The 24343-nt window shown below is 29.0% G+C and overlaps 1 protein-coding gene across 1 annotated transcript; it reads right to left on the bottom strand.

The window, feature by feature from the left end:
- Positions 1–2145: 2145 nt before the first annotated feature.
- LOC142317421 (protein O-mannosyl-transferase TMTC4-like) lies at positions 2146–23562 on the bottom strand. The gene is made up of 6 exons (XM_075353976.1): positions 23435–23562; positions 17083–17199; positions 10153–10306; positions 9000–9231; positions 4439–4625; positions 2146–2342 (listed from the first exon to the last, which is right to left on the bottom strand). Exons 3-6 carry the CDS (start codon positions 10208–10210, stop codon positions 2235–2237), a joined length of 585 nt encoding a protein of 194 aa, XP_075210091.1. The 5' UTR covers positions 10211–10306; positions 17083–17199; positions 23435–23562; the 3' UTR covers positions 2146–2234.
- Positions 23563–24343: the final 781 nt, after the last annotated feature.

Genomic DNA, 24343 nt, shown 5'->3' with positions numbered 1-24343 from the left:
AATTGTGATTTCATCTCTTAATTCATAAACACGTAAAAATTTCCCAGGTGATAACCATCTTGCCTCGCAATAAAATAGTAACACTGAATATACTGCACACATCTCTTTAAAAAGTGGAGAAAAAATTCTTGATTTTACGGGTCTCATTTTTATATAATTTATTAAGTTACAACGATTGTTAGCACAATATTCAGACCAGGACTCATTTCTTTGGAAGCCAGAGCTTCTCTCTGGATCATGAAATGTGTCCAGACACACTGTGGAGCTTTTTGTTTCACAATTGCTTGTAATTTTTTGTGCGATTGCACAATTGCTTGGAATCTATCAGATATTGAACAAGCACCATTGGTACATATTCCGACGCAATTTTTTCAATCTATGTTTGGCTTGTTTATAAGGTCATTTAAGATAGCTAATAATGCGAGTGTTGTTGCTTTGAGTTATATTGGTTTGCAGAAATTTACTTCGTCTACTGCTGACATACCATCACAAAATCAAACATAGGCAATGAAATGAGCATCTTTATTGCTATCTGTTGCCTCATCAAACTGAATTGAAAACAATTTGTCATGCAACTTCCCAAAAAGCTAATGCTGTACATCTTCAGCTATATCACTAATTTGACGGGCAACAGTATCATTTGATAGAGGTATGGGTTGCAATTGTTTGGCTAAATTATCTTCAAACATAGTTTCTACAACCTCAATTGCAGCTGGCAAAATAAGCTCTTCATCAATAGTGCGAGGCTTTTTACATCTGGCTATTTTATAAGAATGTAAGAGACAAGTAAAAGTTTTCATTCACAGGCTTTATCATTTTTTTTTTAAATTATGTTTGCTTTTCATATGATTTTAATTTTAGTTCAAAGAATTCTCGACGTTTGTTAACATACACACTATGAAGCATTTTCAAATATTGTTTAAGTTTATTAGGTTTATTAAGTTGCTACCAAAATTTTTGAGCAAATGACACAGGGACCTTTCTTCTTCATTTACTTCAATACTGGTAAATCGAAAATTTAAGTATTCTTGAGACTAGTTTCTTGATTTTATTTTTGGAAACACGCTTGTCTGTGCACTTCTTAATGCTTCACTATCATCTACTGCTCGCTTACACCCACTCAAAAATTTATCCATGATTCTGTATAAATCCACTGCTGTGAATATTTAATACTGTGAATTGCAATTAACACACAAATTACAATATGCACATTCATGATAGATTTGATAGCACTAGAAGGATTGAGTTGGCTGAGACTGGCTGGAATTGAACGAGGTGCAGCAGCATTTATACACATTTGCGCAGAATGTCACGTAGATGTTCCCGAATGTTTGAGACAAATTGGAACTTCTCGCAAATCTGTGAAAATGTTTGATATGGTGGATGTAAGACAGAGAGCAATAGAGAGGCATCGAGTCTGATTTTGTCAATGCAGCAGATTGGTGTTGCAAAATATCAATACATTTATTTTTTCTAACTAATTTGTAAGGTTTGTAATTAAGATTGTAGTGTAGCTTTAACATCAAAATATTATTATTGTATACATTGTTATTATATGAGAGGGGGGAACACAATGAAAATTATGATTGAAAATTGGGTCGCAAATACTGAAAGGTTGAGAAACACTGTTCTACTACATTAACAAATTAACTTTTGAGAACTACTTTGGAGTTTAGATTCCTGAGTTGGCCCAGCCATCACTGTTATCAACTCCAGGAGCTCTCAAATCAAACACCTGTTTTCAGAGCCAATCTATTAAGATGAATGACAACCACAATGAAGACCATCCTAGCTGCTGAGCTACTAAATGGTCCTTTTTAGGACCATCAAGCACCTCTTGTCAGTTTCTGGTAAAAACACGATATTGCTTAAGCCTCATATAAATTAATAATCAATTTTCAAAATTCACATATTTAAAAAATAAAGAGTGGGAAATTTAAAAAAATAAATTAAATTACTAACCCTAATGATAAAACTATCAGCAAAAGCTGCAAGATTATCAAATTTCTGAAATGTTGGTGGTGAACCGGCCATTATTTTCCATCTTACATAAAAAAGTAATAGACCAGTAGTCAATATTATAATGAAACGTAAAATTAACATATAAATAATAAATAAATTGTTCTTATTTAATCTGTAGTCATTATTTGCATTTTTAACACCACTGCATTCATTTTTGGGATTATTTCTACTGCATAAAAATCTGTTTATTGTCACTCTTTTATGATCAACACTTAATCTTTCATTACGTAATGTAAAATTATTTTTACTAAAAAATGATAATATATATTAACTACGTTTAATTTGTTAACAATCCACACATCATAGATGAAACAAATACCCTGAAACATACAAGAAATAATATTAAATAAAATTAATTAGGATATAATAGTACACTTTACTATTTCAAAAAAGTGACAATTATCACAATTTATTATATTTAAACTGAACCTTGAATACATCAAAGTTAATCCTGAAGAAATAACTGTTCACAATTTTTATTTTTATATGTTCTGTTGTTACGTTCACATTCCAATAAAAATTATAATTCCATTAAAATTCATAAAAAACATTTTTGAGAAATTCAACAATGAAATTTAACAAAATACTTGTAAGCAAATCTAATAACTTTTTATTCAGCTTAGGCTGGTAATACTTTTATTTTTATAGTGTTTACTGTACATAGTAATCATAATCCTCAATAATGATAAAAGTTTCCATCCCCTTCACCTGCTAATATATCACAAACTTTTCTATAAAAGCTAGTGTAAGTAGATTAAAGTCCAATCCTAGGAATCTAATACAAGAAAAACATTAAACTATTCAACATTAATTTAGTTTGGTTACTAAATCGGCATATATAAATAGAGTACTTTAAAAATGCATTACATGAAGTTAACGTGCTGTGATATTAAATAATTAAACATTCCTAAAAAGAATAAAATTAAGCTTCAATGGTTAGTTGAAAATTGATAAGTAGTTGTTGGTCATAAAATAACAGATTACTTTTATATGATGTTTTAGTCTAAAATAATGAAATGAATTTCATACAGTTATTGTGTAATAAATACACATATTAGTCGGTGTTAGAATACAAGTTAGTATATACTACAACCATTTCCAAAGAACATATTTTTATTTGAGAAACTTTTATAATGTATCACCATTATAACAAACCATAAAATAATTACTAAAATTGAACTTTAATTATAAAATATATTGCAAAACTTAAGTCACAGAGAATTTCATACTTACATAACTTTAGAAATGCTCTCTGTATAGATTTATCTACTCAAACTTTAAAGATTTGGAATTTGTATTGTAATAAGAATCACAGTGATGCTTTCACCACAATAGGAAGAAGGCAATTCCATTCAATATTATCCACGATTCAAAAAAAGGATCATTCACAAAAGTGTCAGACTATTGGCAGAAATCAAACATGAAACCAACTGGTCTAGAAACCACTACGTTAGCTGACCTCTACCCCGAATGACCTATCAAAAGTTTAACTCATCTACTACCTAATCGAGTAATCAACTATTATATTTTTAATACAAGAGAACAATGAATAACAACCTAGAGGATTTATACTGTAATATAGCAAACAGAATAATTTTAAATGGCTAACAGCAAGAAATAGAACAAGAAAAGACAAATTTAATGATTAAATAGTTAATTGATGGTAAAATGTTTTCAACATGTTCATATGTTTTTAAAACTCTTTATTAATTAATAAGCCAAACAATATTGTTTATCATACTGTATTAACATAGTATTTTTAAAACCTTAACTCTAACCCCATCTGGTTGTGAACCTAAGAAAATATATTACATATATATAGAGTAGTGTGTGTGTAATTTTAGTAATTGTCTGTATATAAAGTAAAATTAAAAAGTTACTCCACATTAAATGTTTGTTAAATACATTCTTTTAGTTAAGGAATATATTTTTACTTTAAACCTATATATAAATCAGTGTTACAAATCCACTGGCTTATTAACAGAAGTGCAGATTTAAGAGGAAATATATCCTATAAGAGGAGACTATCCTCCAAAATTTAAGCATCTGACTTTTACTTCTTATGTAACATCAAAAACAGTTGTGCATTCAGATCAATCAACAATTTGAGGTTTGACAGCAGTATCCAGCTACAAGATATAATGTTTTCAAGCATTACTAAAAGAATAGAGCTGTTTTGAAAACAAAGGCCAAAAATTTCACCACTTATGGAAAGGTAAATGTTTTATAAAAATAATAAAAACTAACTGACCATTGGAAGTCCTTGTTTCTACAATATCTTATATAATTATCTAATGCAAAGAAATGTTGTTGGTAATATATAAAAGCAAAGAAAGAAGATAGAGAGCATCAATACTGGTAATCAATAAAAATTATTAAAGAAGGGAGATATTTAATTAATAAATAAATTACTTACTGCTTCGGTGTGTATAGGATGAATGCTAAATATTATATCACATAAATTTGCTGCTTTGCAACAATTACCACCCATTAATAATTCAAAAACGTTTTTTGACAATAAACAAACAATACAATGTAATAAAATATTAAGTAATCTAAATTGATAGGGGGACAATATTCCATTGTTTAACCACGTGTTGAACCTGAAATAAATATAGAAAATACAATCAGATAAAAATACAGCTTCTGATTAAAAATACAAGATACATTAATTTCATATTTCAAAATGGTGAAAGAACAAGCAAAAAATTCAGTGATCATTTTTTCAAGAGTAACAGAGGAATAAAGGAAATTAAAAAGGATTATATTAGAATATGAGTTATTTAAGTAAATTTTTTAAATAATTGATATATTTTCTAAAAAAATTCAAACAGCATTAAATAAATTATTTATAGATTCAGCACAAGGGTTTAGTCAACCCAATATTTTGTTATATACTAATATACCTTCATACATTTTTAACCATTTACTTGACAATGCAACAAATGAAATTTAAAAAAATGGTTGCCTGATGTGTTCATGAAGAGGATTGAATATTATTGTGCATAAAAAATTAAGATTTTATTTATTTATTTATTTTTCTTTTTAATTTATCTATAAATATATTAATTATTTACTAATATGATTCCTTAAAACTAAATCCTATATAAGTTACGAATTTAAAATAATAAAATAAAATACCATTCATTAGTACAAAAAAACTGTGGGTAAAGAAGCTAGCTTACACTATCAAAAACTCATATTAAAACATTCACTGGTGCATTTAACTACATCCAAATAGCATACAATTAATTTGTCTTGCCAGACTAAGGAAACTAATTGTAACTAAGTTTGTTATGATAATAGAACATTTCCATAATTTTAGGAAATGCATAAATGTTTATTCAATCAGTTCAATGTTCTGCTTGAAAACACTGAAACTGCATTAACCAGACACTGTTAATATGTAGTTAGAAGTTACACAAATACCCGCAATTATTTATTTCTAAGATTATAATCAATAACAGTAATTGAAATTTTAGTCTACTGATGTACAATGTTCATTTTTTATTCAGTTTGAATGAAATCACACTTCTTTGTCCAGTTTTCTCACCTCGTTAATACCTCGTTAATGTACACATGTACACTTTTCCTTTACTATAGCCATGAATTTCAATTTTGTATAGCCTTAATTGTAACAGAATAATTGCTGAATCTGAACTCAAGATTAAAAAAAAGCATTTTAAAAAAATTATCAACTTAATTTTTACTTCCTTGTACGATGTAAAGAAAGTATTGTGATTGTGAAACATTTCGATTCTCATATTTCAATCGAAATACTCGTTTTGACCATCCATGAATCCATTTTGACTAGTTTCAGCATGACGTCTGTACGTACATATGTAAGCGTGTGCGTTTGTATCTCGCATAACTCAAAAATAACTATCCGAAGGATGTTGAAATTTTGGATTTAGCACTGTTATAACATCTAGTTGTTCATCTCCCTTTCTGATTGCAATCAAAATTAAAATTTTAATTAATGAAATATTTGGATCTTAAAGGGAAGGCACATTGGTTCAAATCAGACTTCATCTTTTGTTTTTTAAACTTTTTTTTTTTTTTTTTTTTTTTTTTTTTAAGGCACATTGGTTCAAATCAGACTTCATCTTTTGTTTTTTAAACTTTTTTTATATTAATTTTTTTAAATTCTTTTTTTTAATTTAAATAAATTGATTTAATAATTAATTATTAACCTGCGATTGTAAAAAAAATTTACAATAAATAATAATTCAATAATAAAAAAAAATTGAAAAAGTCAGAAGTAGTTAGTGAAATAAAATTTTATGTGCTTTTAAAAATGTGTAATGTAATTTAATAGGGATTACAAGTAATACAAGTAATAAAGTGATTTTTACTATATCCTAATATTTCATTTAACATTGTTGAATTAATAACTGTATAAATATTTTATGTAAATAAAAACTAATATTTCAGCAATTGTGTAACTGTCCACTTAATTAGAAAATTAAGGAGATCGTATCTCCTTAATTGGAGGATCGTATCTCACTTTCAAATGAAGTGCAGCAAAAAATGTATATATGTAATTTAATAGGCATACAAGGAAGTCATGTAGTGTCCACATTAGATTTTTTTTGACAAGTTACAGTAAAACCAATTTGGCAATCGCAAACAAAAATTTAAAAAGGGAAAAAAATATCCTAACATAAATGTTTAGGTTATATCTAAAGAAAATGATTTTAAAAATTGTAATATTATTGTGTTTATACAAAATATAATTTCATATAAATGTTTTATAACAAAGGAAATGTACAAAATTTCTAACGCAAACATATGAAAGCCTCAGAAGTTTTATTATTTTTATTTTTCCTAACGTGTACATTGCAATATGTTCAACTAGTGAACAATAAGCAACCCCCCAAACAGCCCAATGAGATGAGGATATGTATGTCACGGTTAATAAAATTCCAACCATCAAAGTACACCGGTATCCACTGTCTAGTATTCAAATCAGTATAAAAGCAACTAACTTTTACTAGGATTTGAATCTCAGAACCTTCAACTTCAAAAATCAGCTGATAAACAAACTGATTTGTGACAAGTTAACCACTACACCAACCCAGTGGGCAAGCTACAAATTAATTCCCTTTTTTTTTTACTTACTTGGTTAGATGATGACGATTCAGCATCTGATTATATATAATCAACATCTGCATCAATATCACCTACTAAATAATCTGAAATTTCATTATCACTGACAAAATATGGTAATACTGAAACAAATTCTTCCTCAGAAATAATCCAACTTGCACCTATTAATCATCTTTTCTTAGGCTTGTCAAGAGAGCAGAAAAATCAATGGGGGAATTAGATGACTTTGGGAGTACAAATGCTCTTAGTTGGAAAATCTAAACCAATTTTCTGAGCGACAAAAAAGTAGAAACAGATTAATTAAAGTATTTCAGTACAAGTGTGTCTTGTCACTTCCAAGGCAGTAAAAATTGATGATGTCAACAGATTTATTCAACAAGTTTTTCACTGATAATGATAAACAAAATATTAATATTTTTAGTAGTAAAACAGGCCAGTAAAATAATTTAGTGATGTTACTAATTTTTTTTTAATGGTAAAATGCACAAGGCAGAAAGGTTATTATTACTGTTTCTGCTCCTACTACTACTACTACTTATTTTTTGTAGAAACCCATCCTCATTAAAGATATGTAAAATACTGTTAATACAATTTCTAATTTAAGAGTTGTAACATGTATTTTATCCCCAATTATTACATTAAAAATATGCAACCAGTAACTGTTGAATCTCTAAGCATATTAATCAATAAAATTTTCAATAGTGCTATATTTTCTGAAATTCTAAGGATTTAGAAATTAATACCAATTCTTAAATGGGGAAACACAGTTGACTGGGAGTTCATAGGTTAATAAATTTGATGTCCATATTTTCCAAGGTAATAGATAGTACCATGTACGATCAAGTTTTCAGTTTCCTAAATGATTGGAAATTTCTTCACTTAACCGGCTTGGTAATATTCCCAGTAAATCTACTGATATGGGTTTATTACATGTAATTAAATCTACTTTAGATGCAACTGAAGATAAGAGTTATACTTTTTGGACATTATATGATTTGACAAAACATTTGACAGATATTTATTGACTAAATTATTAGAATATTGGTAAATACTTTTGTATATCTACTCAAAGCGACAGAAAACAAGACAGTATTCTTTATTGACACCCACTTTGCTCTCTCTGCTGGTTATAAAATGTGGAGTAGCACATAGATTCCTTTCTTTTTATTATCCTATTAAATGATTCTCCGTCATTTATTCTATGTGATTTTGCACTGTATGTGGTGATATAAGTTTTATTACATGCGATTGTGTATCACACAAATTTGTTGAATTAGCACAAACATCATTTCATTTCACAAGGTCAGACAGTGATTATGAGTTATTTTCTATTAAATGAGAAAAAGACTCAAGATTTTATTTTTAACTTAAAGAGAAATGAGAGCAATGGATGGAAACAGGTTAAGTTGCTGACTTTCATTTGGGCTCTGATTTGAGTAGGAAATCCCATGTACAAATGTTATAAGGAAAATTATCTTTTACTATTCTTTTTGTCACTCATAAACTAAGATACCTATTCCCAATGAAAACACTCTTTTTTGTCTACTTCCTCCTTTGTCATATTACCTACACACTGTATGAACACATGTGGAAATGATCCTGCCTCTGTAAAAGAAATATAGGAATGACATCAAATGTCATTCCATCAAATCTTTTAAGCCAAGAAAACACACTCTTCAGTATGCTATAATTTTTGTTACTATCATTTTGTCCATTTTTAAGATAGAACCGACTGACCTACAGATCCTCCTCTTTTTCATTTATACTTTTATAAATATATACTGAAGCTTTAAAATAACAACTGTAACTTCTGAAATAAAAAAACACATACACATATAAACACAAATACAGAAAAAAAAATTACCAACCTGAATGATAATATTGTAATAGGCCTATATGATTTATGACTCTGACTATGATTCATACGTGTACCCCAAAAATCATTATAAAACAACTCTCCAATGGGTGTTGTTAATTTAACATCTTTGTTATTAACGATAGCTTCTGAATCATCAAATACAAACTGACCATCAATTGAAATTATAAAACAACCTACTGACAAAAGTACTATTAATAAAATATATTTGGTTCTTGATAAACCTAAAACAAACAAAAAATAAATAATTTACAAAACAACTACTTCACTGCTCATTCATGTAAAAAGAGAGTAGATTATAACCATAGTTTGCTAATAAAAATTACAAATATTATTAATAATTTCCCTTTAATATGTTCTCCCCAAATTTCTTGTGGTTATTGCAATTGATAACCTACTCTATTAGTTATGTACTTATACCACTAGTAGTAAATTGGTACATTAGGTTATATGAATGCCTCTTAATATTCACAAATAATGTCAGACTAATTCATGTATTAAAATACACTCACACCAACATGCTTACCTCTCAACATAGCCGAGAGAAATATTGTCACATGAGCTCAAGCCCATTTGATGGCAGCACTGCATCAAAATCATTCCAATATGTCACAGTGACATCAATTAATCTCACAGAATGCTAAAGGATTTACTTCTATGTAAATTTAAATCAAAACTCAAACATCTCTACTGAAAACATATTTTTATTCTAATCCAAAATGTGGGTTTTATAAATCTAAAAATAAACATAGATATGCCTAATGCAGATATATGTGTTGTGTGTGTACATGCATGCCTACATAAAAACACATACACACATCTTTCTATATGCAAACACAAAGAAAGTTTTGGTTCCATTGCATGATTTATGAGATTAAGAGTATGCACATTCATGTTTAAATTGTAATTGAAAGGTATTTTAGTGATTATTTAGTAGTTCTAGATGAATCAGGTACAATATTATGGTGAGATCTGCCTGAAATTGTACAAGATTAACTCTTGCCTCATAAGTGAGCTAATAAATTATAAACTAGCATATCAACTAAATTAAAAAATGTTGAAAATCACCATCAAATCATGATTTACTCTACTGTAACACAACTTACAACTTAACTTAATTAGAAACCAAGAAAAAATATGCTTACAGGGAACTGGAACAAAATAATCCCATGATTCAAGATTCTTTTCTTTTTGAATTTCCATTTTTCTTCACATTTTCTGATAATAATATGTATAATATAGGCTATGTTATTACATATCAATGAAAATTTATTGCAAAATATTTAAAGTACCAGCAATCTGTAATAAAAGTATAATTACTTAACTAAAATTTTGTATTAACAAGAAAAAAAATTAAATTTAGGCAACTAAATTCAGCATTCTTTATATATATATAGTAAACAAGTAGAATACAGTATCTTATCAATCTGTGTTGTTTTGTAACATGGATTTTTAGGACTAATTTTTTAATATAAAAATCTTTTGCTAGCATCAAAAAATTACCTCATGTCCCTCTAAATCTCTTTTTATCTCACAACTTATGAAGTCAGTAGTGGATAATTTGAAGACTACAATGCTTTTAAAAATACCCACAGAAAATGAACACAACTAGACAATGTTCAATAGTGGAGAAACATTAAAAGTTTTGGTGTGATTTCATGAAGTAAATTTTGATGTGCGAGTCATTACTTGTAGATATACATTCAAAACTAATTTCTTTTTTCCAAGTCTAGAAGATACATTTAATTACAACTAAGAGAGCTGTAAATTGATATATACTATACTGTGCAAATTAATTGAGGCAAGCTATTTTTTTTCTCTAAATTATTATGTGATTACCAATTGTCTGAAACCGACTTAAACTGGTTTAATCGCCTTTATGTGATGTGACTGTTCAACCTTGACAATAAGAAAGCAGTTTGAATGGTTTTAAAGTGGAAGTAGTCACTTTAGTTGTGAGCCTTTGTGTGTGGTACGTGGTCTCTTTGTGTAACATGTGTTGTTTTCGTGTGTTTAAAAATGGATTCCAAGGAAGCATGCAAAAATTATTGCTCTTAAAAATCACACTTCTATGACAGTGAGAGATATTGCTTCTGCAGTTGAAGAAAGCAAATCAAGAATTCTGACAACATTCAAAGAATCTGGATCATCTCCAAAAATTTGAGAAAATATGGACGCAAACAGAAAACTACTCCAAGAACTGTTGAAATCCTAATAAGAAATAGTAAAATTAATTCCAAGAAAAACAAGCTCAAACCTTAAAAGAGATTTATAGGCAAAACTGGTTTTGATGTTAGTAGTTCAACGTGTACACCATAAACTTCTGGAAGCTGGACAGAAGGCAAGAAGACAAACAAAAAAACAATTTATCAATAACATATAATATCAATAATATGGAGTTTTATTATTGTAGGTTTGTCCCCCTTCTAGGTTACAGATATTCAAATCCCCTGGTTCTGTTTTCCATAATATCTCACAGAAAGTGCTAACAATCATGAAATTTGGAATTGAAGCTTGTTCGACTTTATTTATTCAGTTGTATTTTTCACTAGACATGACTTTTTTCAGAAATGGTTTGTTTGTTTTAATCACATCATAAAATTCACAAGAACGTTCTGAATTAATTTTAACATTTAGCAAATGTTTTTATAACAGTAGATATTGAAAGTCTACCCCTTTCTGCAGACTAAATGTCCCCCGTAATTGAAATAACTCTATCAACTGCAACAGATGTCCCACGCAAAGATATCACAAACTCAACCATTTTAGAAATATTGCAACATGAAATATCAGTCTTTTGAAACACCTTAAAAATTGCTTTCTACTTCTCTTCAATAGTATACGGTACTTTTTCAGAACTTGAACCACAACCTACCCTTTGGTTTTGAATTACTCGGTGTAACAATGTACGTTCATCAACTAGATCAAGAATACCATGAAATTTCATTAACAACTTGTGCACTCTCTTCTAAATCAGACCAGGCAATTTCAGTTCGTAAATTTAACCACTGAAACTTACTAATTTTATCCAAACTGGTTCTCCAAAACTCTACGTATTGAATACTAGAATTATAAAAATTGTCTATGCTTGAGAAGAATTTTTGTTCCTCAACATCATTATTTTTTTTATGGTGCACAGCAATTCTCTGGCAGAAGACGGTATAAATTTGTGGGTTTTTCTTTCCTAAAGTTGACAAATTAATTCAGACTATGTATTAAATGCTTCTGTTGTTGTGATAGAATTAGCTTCCAATTAAAGAACTACATTATTAAATAACTGTAGAGTACCATATAAAAATTTCAAATACAGTTCATTTTCTAGATTTTCAAAAAAATCAAATAATTTTGGGCATTAGTCACAATATATGAAGTATGATTTTAGGCCATCAAAAATGAAAACAATTCTTTCTAGTGCAGTTAACAAACTAAGGAACCTTGCGTTGCTATGAGATAATACTTTTTTGAATCTGTTTCCACAAATTCACAGAACTCTTTTACATTTCGTTACTCTCTCTGTATATATGTGAAAATATTTATAAATCTTTATAACAATAACTTCTATGTACAAGGATAGAGAATATCATGCTGTTTGTACTGAATTGTATACAACGCGAGCTGAACAACCAGTTCCTAAAGTAGGTCTATCTAAACCACTTTAAACTTTTCTGAACACATTTTCATTCCCCTTTCTCTTCACACCACCAAAATTACTGTTAGTGTTATCAGCAGTATAACAAACCAACTTTTCTTTAAGTTTGTATTTTTTCATACACTGCAAAAGATACTAAGTCAAAATTTAAGCAATTTCACCTGACACTTCATCAAAATTTAAAAGTTTAGCTTGAACTCCTTCAGACTGAAATATCTTACAACAATCGGAACAAGATTTACTTCACTTCTGCTTAAGCTACCCATTGTTACTGTTACATAATTAATGTTTTCCAGAGAATGCACAACACATTATCAAATATAAATGGTGAAATAACATTAATTGCTTCAGTTTTGGTTCTAGCTGATGAAAATTTTTGGTCTTATAACCTTTTAACCATTTTAGATGTGCAATCTGATGTTTTGAAAATGAGTTCATGTCTAGCAGTGTAGCATGAAAATGTAGCTTCTTTAGCAGCACACCCACTGTTATTGTTATTGCCATCTTTGGCTTTAAAAAAATCTCTTATATTTGCTGAAGTAGTAGCATTAATAATAGCACTTCTATGTTTAGCTGTTTTCACATGGTCTTCAATATCACACTTAACTTTATGTGTAACAGAAAATTCTCCATTACATAGTGTACAATAAACACATACATTGTTACTGTCATTACACAATTTCAAAAATTTGTATTCCTGTTGCAGATTAACATTAAACACACATTTTCTTTTGCCCGTTGCTAAATGATGAAACAAAAAAATAAATAGAGATAAAATGGCCAAAAATGTGTAAACGAGTTACTTCACACATGAAAACAACATAAACACATTGTCAAGGTTGTTAGCAAATGATTACGTAAAAAGTTGTAGAGAGACTGGTAGCTATACCTCCTTCAAAATCAGGCTCCAAGGTCAGCTGAGAGATGCATGGCCATATGAGAATGTTCAAAAACACACAATGTCAAACATGAACGTCTAAGATTAAAAAAAATCCTTGCCAGTCATAAAATTCTCAAACCCCAGACATTTTTGTAACCCTGCACATTACCCCAGGCAGCACTAAAAAACCACGACTGTCTGGGCTAATCCCGGATGTATGGGAAGTCTAGTAATGTAACATGTACAAATATAATTGAAAATTTTAAGAAAATAAAGCCAAGATTATACCAGAGATTTAGACGGAAAACTGCTGTTATGGAAAGAAAGGACTAACCAGGTGACAGGATAAGTACAGGCACTATTTTGGGAAGAACGGTTATTAGATTATACACAATTCTCAAAAAACAAGCTTAAGAACTCAACTTCATGGAATTGAAAGAACTGGAGAAGACATTCAGCTCATAGACTTCATTCTTTTAAAGTAATATTACTATTACTAAATGTAAACATATACATTAAATGTAGTATCTTTTATATAAATACAAATTTTGTATTTTAAAATGAAACACTCTTCTTGTAACTTTATAACAAATCACTTGATAACTGTTGATGTGGCATGAATGTAAAACAAGTTTAGATAAAATGAAGATGTCATTTCTTAAATACATTGAGGATTCATATTTTGAGAAAAATGTTCTTTTGTCAAACTGTACTTCCCAACAAAAATAAACTGTGGTAATTTATTTATTCATTCGATCTGGTAACTACACGGTTATACATAATTACAACTACTGCTCCCTATTGTTTTCTATGGTGTCAAATGAATGTTTGACATATTTATTTATACCATGTGAAAAATATTAAACCTAGTTGACATTTGTACCCCAAACCTATTTGAAGCATATTTCTTCAAAAAAGAAACAACTGTCACAGTAAGTGCATCAAAAGGCAGATTTCTGGTTTTAAGAAAAAAAGTATGTCGCACTGCTGTAATGATTTATGAAAATAATATTACTTTGGGTGTTTTAGCTAGCTTTTCGTGTCATATTATATTTCATGTTATGTTAGTATCATGTGTTCTTTTATAATACTGTAAGGTAACGTGTACTGTTCCATAAAATGTATTATTATACTTGTATATTTGTGTTTTTTTCTTCCTCCTTTTCACAAAGTTGTTAAGTTGTGAATGTATCAATCGCTTAACATTGCTACTTGCCAACAACCCACTTTGATATTTTTGCCTATAGTTTGCATCGTTTTGAAGCCATGTTCACAAAAAAAAAGGTTCAAGTTGACCCAACATTATTAAAACTTCAAAACTGATTTTTTGGACACCAGTCCCTTTTCTTCATACCAGATCGCATTCTGAATTATTGCAAAATTCAATTTTATTTGTTAAAACTTTTTTTAACAAAATTAGCTCGCACATGGCAGGCTCTCAAAAATTTGATTTGGGCTACAAACATGATGTTTTGGGACCATTGTGAAATCAGCTCGAACCTACTGATGCTCACAAAAATCTAATCTTGTATTTCTAACCTGTCACCCTTCAAATTACCACATGAAAACTTTGAAAACAAATTAAAAAATTCAGTTTTTTCCCTCTAACTCTGGTTCCTGCAAACAAATTCACTTGAAAATCAATAGGGTTCTATTTTTACTATGTTTACATCATCCTATTAAGTTTCATCAAAATAGGTTAAAAATTGCAGCCAGTAAAACGAAAAACCCTGAAAATTTACTCAAAAATCCTGTTTTTTTACTTTAACTCTGAACTTTGATTCCTGTGAACCAAAGTTTTGGTTCATTTTCATTTTAAAATCAATAGGGTTATTACCCTAAGGGTAAACCCCTATATGTTTACTAGTAACTTTACAATGTAGCCACATTGGCTGCCAAAAAAAACTAGTGTCATTACTTTATTTACAGATCTTGTATAATGATACAACTTGCCTCTTACAGTGATTTTACTTCCAAGGTGAAATATTATGAGAACTATTTTTACTTTCTCAACTGTTAAATAAATAATAGCAGGAAAGTATTGTTATTGGGTTTTAAATGATCTCCTTGAATTTTTATTTTCCATGAAAGAGTTAAGTTAAAAAATATTGAAACCAAGGATGCAAATTCTGTTTGAATGAATGTAGTTTTTCATGTACATTAAAATAAATTCCTATTCTATATTACTCAATCCATTATTTTTTACACCACCACTTACAGCAATAGACCAGTGTCATAGAACCATACAGGCATGTTGTTATTTTATTTAGAACTACAATGGTTAACAAAAAATTAAAGGATAAAAAAATGTTTTAAATGTTATTTTTATTGAAGTAGTCCAAAATATTATCATTTAAAATGTTTTTGAATGCATTTTATGGTACAAAATGCCTAAGAACATTTTCCATCAGCTAACCCAGGTTTATTTGTTTTTTTTTTTAAATATACTAAGTTTTTATTATTAATATTTACTTATTGTTTTTTAAGCTACATTTTTATCTACTTCATATTATTAATAATTTTTTTTTTTTAACTAATCTTTAAAAACATAATAAACTCACATTCTTTAAGGATATTTATTTTTAATCATTAATTATATAAAATACTACACGATTAAAAGTAACATGAGAGTGTTCTACTTAGTTAAAAGTGATATATAAAAATTGCAGTGACATTCCTTTATATGGGGATAAACTCATAGTGATACCCTAAAACACATTAAATGTCTTTTTTTGGTTTCTTATTTATATTAGAACATACACAGTAACATAATCAAGGTTATTAATGTTTTGATACAGGTACTATCTGTTTCATTAAATAGTAATTAATTAGTCTCAACTTCCCAGGAGATAACATCCCCCAAGGGTATTTTATTTGTAATTTGTAGAATATCATTTCTATATGATAATTGTAATTTGCAGAAATCACAAGGTACAATTATTTGTACCTTGTGATTTTATTTTGTACTCAGCTCTTAATAAAAAATTTGTGCAAGTTTCAAATTGGAAAAAATGGAGTTCTTGTTGAACCACAAAATGGATTTCCGGTGACAACACTGACGTATCTCTTACTACATATGGTTGTGTACCATCTATATCTACTGCTTCCATATTTTTTCCCATTCACCTTCTTAATTATGGTAATTTCATTACTATACAACTACAAAAAGAACAAGACCTCCTGCTTATCTCTTCACTGTCCACACTTTACATCAGTAGCGTATCTACTTTTTTAATTCATTTTCTGATATTCTTTTGCTGTAATTACCAATTACCTCTTTTAATAATTCTCCCAACGTAAGAGAATGAGTGAAAGTTACCAAAGTAATAACTTTATTCAAAATAAAGCATGTTTATTTACTATGTATATATATATATGTCAGAATTAAAGTTTATCAGACTTTCATTCTGAAAACAATTCCACTGAAATGTAAAAGAGTTTCACTGACAGTAATTTTTCAGCATATGTTACGTAAAGATTAAATTTATTTAATCCTAAATATATATGTGCATCTCTTTTGAATGGAAAAGTAATTGAAATGCTTACCCAAAGGGGCCTTCAAAGTATATAGCTTTTCTATGAATTACATCCACTATGCCTTTAAGATCACTTTCAAGACCTATAGGTAACTGTAAAAATGCTGCATTATGTCTTAATTTTGATCTGCAATAAAATGAAAAACCTGATAAATACACATAGAATTTCAAAATAATGACACAAACAAAAAAAAAAATAGTGGCAAAAAATTACATGTAACAGTGCAATATCCAGCATCATACATATATTGCCAAGTAACAAAATTAAAACAATTCATATAAAAGAAAAGACTAACAGAAATAATAAAATGCTAGGACATAAATAAAATTGTAAACAGCATCTCTTATAACTTACTGATTTTATAACAAATGGAACAGTTCTAAGGCATTACATCTCATAAACTGTAGGACGTAAAGTTAGGAAAGTGTAGATGGTCTAAGCTACATTTAATAAACTAGTTCCTATACATCACCAACGTTACACAAATATAATGGTACTTATTAGTAACATTTTTAAGTTAGAAAATTATTAATCTGTTCATCAAAAAGAGGTTAGCATTATCACCTGCAGATCTTCTGTAATGTTGGAAATTAAAGTCCAATAAGACATAGATTGAAATCCAATTTGTTAATTCCAGTTCAGTCACAAGTTGACATAAAAGTATAGGTACTTTTATGCCCAGAAAAATACGCACAGGGAAACAATCATTAAATGCACCAATAATAAATGATTCAATAACTTCAGGTCATTGGCATGAAGTTTATAAATAGTTTGTAATTTAATGACTCAAGATAGTCACGTGTAAAATTTGTAACTGTTGTGCTTTATCAGAGAACTAAGTGCTAAATAAACATGTAACACAGAATCTTCAGTTAGAAAGTGAAAATGAAAAAAAAACAACAAAAATCCTAAGTAATTGTTTGGCCTAACTTTTGTATCAATTTTGCTAATAATAATCAACTGAACTGAAACAAGAATAAAACTTTAGGTGTAATAAGATACTGACACCTAGATGTCTGCTAGGGTTGATGACCTACACATCAAAATCATAAAATAATATTATATAATATAAAAATAAATAAAAAAATAAGTAAAATAAAATCAAATCAGGGAATTACATTTAGAACAGATAAGATAAAAAATGCACTTAAACTGTCATAAAATTATAATAAACAACTTACAACACACTAAGTTTCAAAATAGTTTTCATTTAAACAACAAGTTATGACTTACGATGTTGCTCCAGGATTAGCATCTATTTGAGAAGTGCATTCAAAATTTGAGAAACAAAAACATGTGATTGTTAATAATGAACTTATACTTTTCATTTTTAATAATTCAAAAAAATGGCACAACGTTTTTCAAAGGGTAAGATGAAATAGTATTTAACCAACATCTAAAATGGTGTTAAAAAATAATATTACAGTAATGTATTGTTAAGTAAAATTATTGTTTCTACAAAAAAAAAAAACTTTTGGCCCTACAGCTCCTTTTTGTTTTCACTCTTATTTATAATCACCAACAAATTCATTTGTTTCCAGTTTTTTACAAGCAAGACTGTAGGCTACTTTTGAATTCTATACTAAAACTGACATTAGAATCAGATGTAAATTCTAACAGGATCATTTTCTGTCAGTCACCACTGTTATGGAGTCAAGTAAGCCAGCTATGTCAATGTGTCTAAAACACGATACAATGAATCAATTTTCAAGAATGGAAAAAATGAACAGTACTGACATTCATTTTCGTCAAAAGCCCATTTATGATGTTCAAAGTAATGTGAGTAGGTCAGCAATAAAATTTCATCATCAGAAGCTGGTAAAGCAAATACTGAGGATGAACCTCGCAGTAGCCATCCAGTTTCTGTGACTGATGAGAAACACCAAAAGAAGGTGGCTGAATTGAATCAAAATGGCATTGCATCACAGAACGAGTCACCATTCAGACAGGCATACCATAATAATGAGCACTACACATTACTGCGCAAACAGATTACTGTAAAATCTGTTTGCATTGTGTACTATGCAAACTCACAGAAAAAACAAAGAACAGGGAAAGGAGAATTGTAAACAACTTTTACAATTCGGCCACACACATCATGAATAACCACCAAAGTTCTTGTGAAGTTGAAATTTGAACCTATTCCACACTCACCAGATTTGGCATCATGTGATTTTCACTTCTTTCTGCAGTTAAACAGAAATATTAAGGGTGTTCATTTCACCATAGTTGATGAACTGAAAGACACAGTGAGGATCAACAAAAGACCACAGTATTCTTCATTAATGTTAACAGAATGAGAAAAATGATTCACTATTGGCAGAAAGTGAGTAGCTGTAAATGACTATATGGAAAAATAAATGTAAGTGTTGTAGCAAATAAAAGGTAGTTTTATGCCAAATTTGTTCAGTTGATTATCTCTTTTCATTTGCGAGTTATGAGAGACTCCTTAACAGTGATTGTGCATTATATTTCAGCCGTACATAGGTGAAAAATTACACTTTTTCCATAGTAGAGTTGAAATCACAAGAATAAAGAAAAATAACTTAACATTTTTTTTAAATAGAATAAAAAACCAAGAAAAAACAATATTTCATCAACTATAGTCAACTCCTGGTTATTCGTGAGCAGTTTAACCACATTGCAGTTTAACTGTGATGCCTCCCAGAAAAAATAAAGTTTTAAAAATTATAAAGTTCAAAATTTTTCATTTTTTCATCGTTCTGTGATTTAGTTCTTAGGTTTTAGTCCTTCACTCATTTGTTACTTGAATTATGAATATGATAATACAGTATTGTGGATATGATAGGACGATAAATCATTGTGCAATATTATTATGTTACGAACTACAAAATTCAATTAAAAGGAAGTGATTTCAGACATTAAGACAACAATCAATCGAGTCTTATTTTAAAAATAATATCTGAAAGAGTAAAATGGATAATTAATTTTTTTTATTTTAATGTCTGTATTTTGTTGTCGTTAGCTATTGTAGTTCTAAAAAAAGTGCTTGTTAACAGAATACTGTATATACAATCTATTTACATACAGAATTAGTGATAGTGACCACTTGAAATATGTTAACATGTTTTGAATAAACTTCTGGATATTACTTTTACCAGGTACATAATAGTGTACTATATTCTATTTTATTATTTACAGTAATATCTTAATATAATAACGTATGTATATACTGAACTACTGCAGTACAATATTAGTCATTTTAACACATATTACTCAACTAAATATTATTTTTGGATCAACCGCAATTTTGCTATGATTTTGGATTACCTGCGACCCTCTTCTCAGTTATTATCATGTCAACCTTCCGTGAACAAGACGGTCATTTGTTAATAAAGAGAAGATTGGGGTTATGCAGCAAGCATTTCTACATAGCCCTTTCAAATCTACCTATCATGCATCTCATGAACTAGTGATTCCCTGGTCAACAGTGCCAAAATTTTACACAAGAAACTAAGGTTGCACAGATATAAAGTCCAGATATTGCAACATCTACAGCCAGATGACGGCCCTTGTAGTGCTGCATTTGTGACCGAGATTTTGCAACGGATTGATAACTACAATGAGTACCTGCACGATATACGCCTTTCAGACAAGGCTACTTTCCACACTTCAGGTAAAGTAGACAGGCATAATGTGAGAATATGAAGCTCAGAAAGCCCATACTTTACCAGAGAAAAAATCAAATTCCCCTAAAGTGAATGAGTGGTGTGATTTAATGCACAAGAGAATATTAGTCCCTTCTTCTTCATTGAGCAATCAATAACATCTAACATTTACCTGGATATGCTGCAACACTTTGCCATACCTCAACTAACTGAATTGCAACCTAGGGTGTGGTTTTCCAGCAGCATGGCACACCACCATATTGGGGATTACTAGTTTGATATTTTCTGAATGAATCATTTCATGGGGCAATGGATTGGGTGCAAAGGTCCCACTCCCTGGCTACCACAATCACCAGACCTAACTCCTTTTTCCACTGGCGTTTTATTAAACACAGTCTATGTAACACCCACACCTGATCTGGACACAATGAGATGAAAAATAACTGAAGCTGTTGCTACTGTTACTGAAGAAATGTTGACCAACACATGGCATGGAATTGATTATCAGTTGGACATTCTACGAGCGACAAAGCGCGCACATGTAGACGTTTATTGATATGGTAAAAAAAAAAAAATAATTTTTCTTTCTTTTGCCATAAACCGCACAGCTGTAATTGTAATAGTTTTTTTTTGTAATCATAAAAGACTTTATGGACACCCTGTATTATTTATTATTGGTATCAAAGTAATACTACAATGGAAGTTACATTTATTCAATCCACTTTACTGCCTGGGATAAAACTCTTCACACAAATTAAATTCAATGCAGGGAAATATCAAACTAGGTAGATAATACCAGTTAATTAATTTTGCCAGTGTCTCAGCCAAAGAGATAATTGATATACAGCAGATCATAAGACCAATTCGCAAAAATTGACTTTTTTACACATTTCAATATATTAACTTCTCATTAATTTTAAAGCTAGTTCTTTGGAACTTCATGGGTTCCCTCCTCCAAATAAGTAAATAACTTGCATAAATCTTTTGACTGAGGAACTGAATCTGTGTGTAATCTTCTATCAAAATTCTATGGTTGAACATAGTAATTTTACAAAAAAGAGGGAATAAATATAACCAGATATTAGAATACATGCAATTATAAAATACATACAAAATATGCAGACAAAATAAATACTACAATAATCATAAATTCATTCATTCCTTTTCCTTGATCGTGGAAAAAAAAAAGTTTTATTCCTAGCTTTCCTCAGAAAAATAAGTTCTTAACTTATAGTCTAACGCTACTGATTCATAAAAATTTTACATATTAATTTTCTCAAATTTTTTTTACATCTTTGTTTTATTTGTAATGCACTATTTAATAATTTATTTTTTTTAACTAAGAGAAAACATCTTTTAAATGATTAAAAAATGCTGAATGCTCAAAGATATGCCAAAAACAGGCTTTTTTATTTATTAATGCTTCAAGAAATATTTCAATTTTACTGTTAATACAATATAAATTTACTGGGAAAATATTACACCTTTACAAAACAAGGAAAAAGTTAAAAAAAATGTTTTTTTAAACCAACTACAGAAAAAAGCCACATTGCAGTTGATCTTCACTAAATTTTGTCAACACTGTGGTAAGAATATATAAAGAATTTCATGAAAAAAGAAAAAGAAAACTGTGATTTTGGATACCATGATTTTCTGGGTCAGTCTGATGAGTTTTTGGTGAGGAATAATTCTGTAAGTACTAAATAATATTTTTCTACGTTCAAGTTTTCACTCAGATGAGGATGTGCTTACAGAAATGATATAGAAATGTAGAATTGATATTCTGATTACACTTATTTTATTTATTCATTACTGTTATTTTTTTTAGTCAGTTTTTCTTTTATTTTAATGAAAAAACATTATTGATAACTAGTTATTTTTCTTCACAATTCAAGAAATCCATTTTAAATGTCTCTAATTATTTCTATAATATAATTTAATGAGCAAGAACATCAATGTTATACTAAAGTTCAGTTAGTATTTAAGTCTCTACAATCACTTCAGACTGTAATATAACAAACTGATTAAAAAATAGCTCTAGAGATGGAAATCTGTACACATTAGATACACTACCTGCATGTTAACTTGCATGCATAATGCTCTACTTCCTTACGCTATTAAAAAAATATAAATTAATCTAGAAATCATTCAAACATTTACTATATTCCCTCAGCTGTATTCCTGGAGAAGACAAAAACAGCCACCTCTTAATTTCACAAAAATTCCCTTACTTTCTTCAATGTAATGAAACATAAATACTTGTAGACATAAAAAACAAACAAAAAATTTTGAATACAAGATGGCCAAAAGCAACTGATACATTACTCCATTAACATAAGAGCGTCAATCAAAGATAAACTAGAATTTGTTTATAAAGCGTTATTGATATTAAGCAAAATTACGAATAGATTAACTTATTTTTCTACATATCCTTCAACAAAAATATATTTTCTTCACTAGAAAGGTGGTAGCTCCCTGATCATCTCATCAAAAAAACATGGCTACTCCAACAACTAGCTGCAAACTAACGCTTGACTGCAGCATTATCTTTGGATCTACTCCCTCCTAAAGCTTAAAATATAGTAATGTTAAAAGAACAGATTTTACTATAATTGGTAAAAAAAAAAAAAATGATTGACTTATGATTATTTTAATCATAATCTGTACAGATATTAATTATTTAATCATCGTTTCATTGTAAATAATGATTAATTTAGAAATAATTAACTTACTGAAATTCAGGACTTAATGCTACATAGATGTCACTATAAAGCTGAAGTAGAATTTTTTCAATAACATCAGGCCGCTTTTCTGATAAATAAATTACCAAATGAATGTTACCTTCCTTAATTAATTTAACCTAGTGAAAATGAAAATGACATTTTATTACTATGCTATTTATTAATGCTATTTAACTACTGCTTAACTTTATAAATAAATTAACAGACATTGTTTTATTTCAAATTTGCTGCTGTTGTTACAACTACTACTACTAATAATAATAATAATAAAATAATGAATGTATGTTAATTATCATAATCAAAAATGTTGCACGCTACCTGAATAAGACTCTTGAAACTTACAGCCCTGGCCATGACTGAAAGAATTTTATATCATGTTTACTAAGTATAAGTTAGTGAGATGTGAAATGGTTTCTCATAATCCCTAAATTAAACATGCTGTTGGACAGTGTCATGCCAAACTCATTGAAATGTAGGAGGAATCAGCTCTAGATCTGACACCTTCACTCGTAGGATGAACATCTTTACACTCAAGAGAAAGCAACTCTGAAGTGTCTCTTGCATTTAAAGCAATTTACAATTTTCATATATAATTAAATATCTGTTATATATTCTAATTAGTAGATAGTTCAAATTGGAATATCACCAATGATTATTTTAGGTTTGCTCATGACTTATTGTAACTTCTTTTACTAATTTTTACTTTTTACTTTTTTTAAAATTATAATAAACAAACTTTACACTTTATTTTTTTCTAATAGCATTTATGACTGCGTGACTAGAGAAGGAGGTTTTTAGTGGGCGAGAGCCCTGCACTTGCCGGCAGAGCTTTCTCCTCCCCCTACAGAAAAAAATAAATAATAAAAAACAATATTTATGAAACTTTAATACTATAACATT

The sequence above is a fragment of the Lycorma delicatula genome, chromosome 1 (genome assembly GCF_047948215.1).
Source record: "Lycorma delicatula isolate Av1 chromosome 1, ASM4794821v1, whole genome shotgun sequence".
Lineage (NCBI taxonomy): Eukaryota > Metazoa > Arthropoda > Insecta > Hemiptera > Fulgoridae > Lycorma > Lycorma delicatula.
This window is presented reverse-complemented; position numbering and strand designations above follow the sequence as displayed.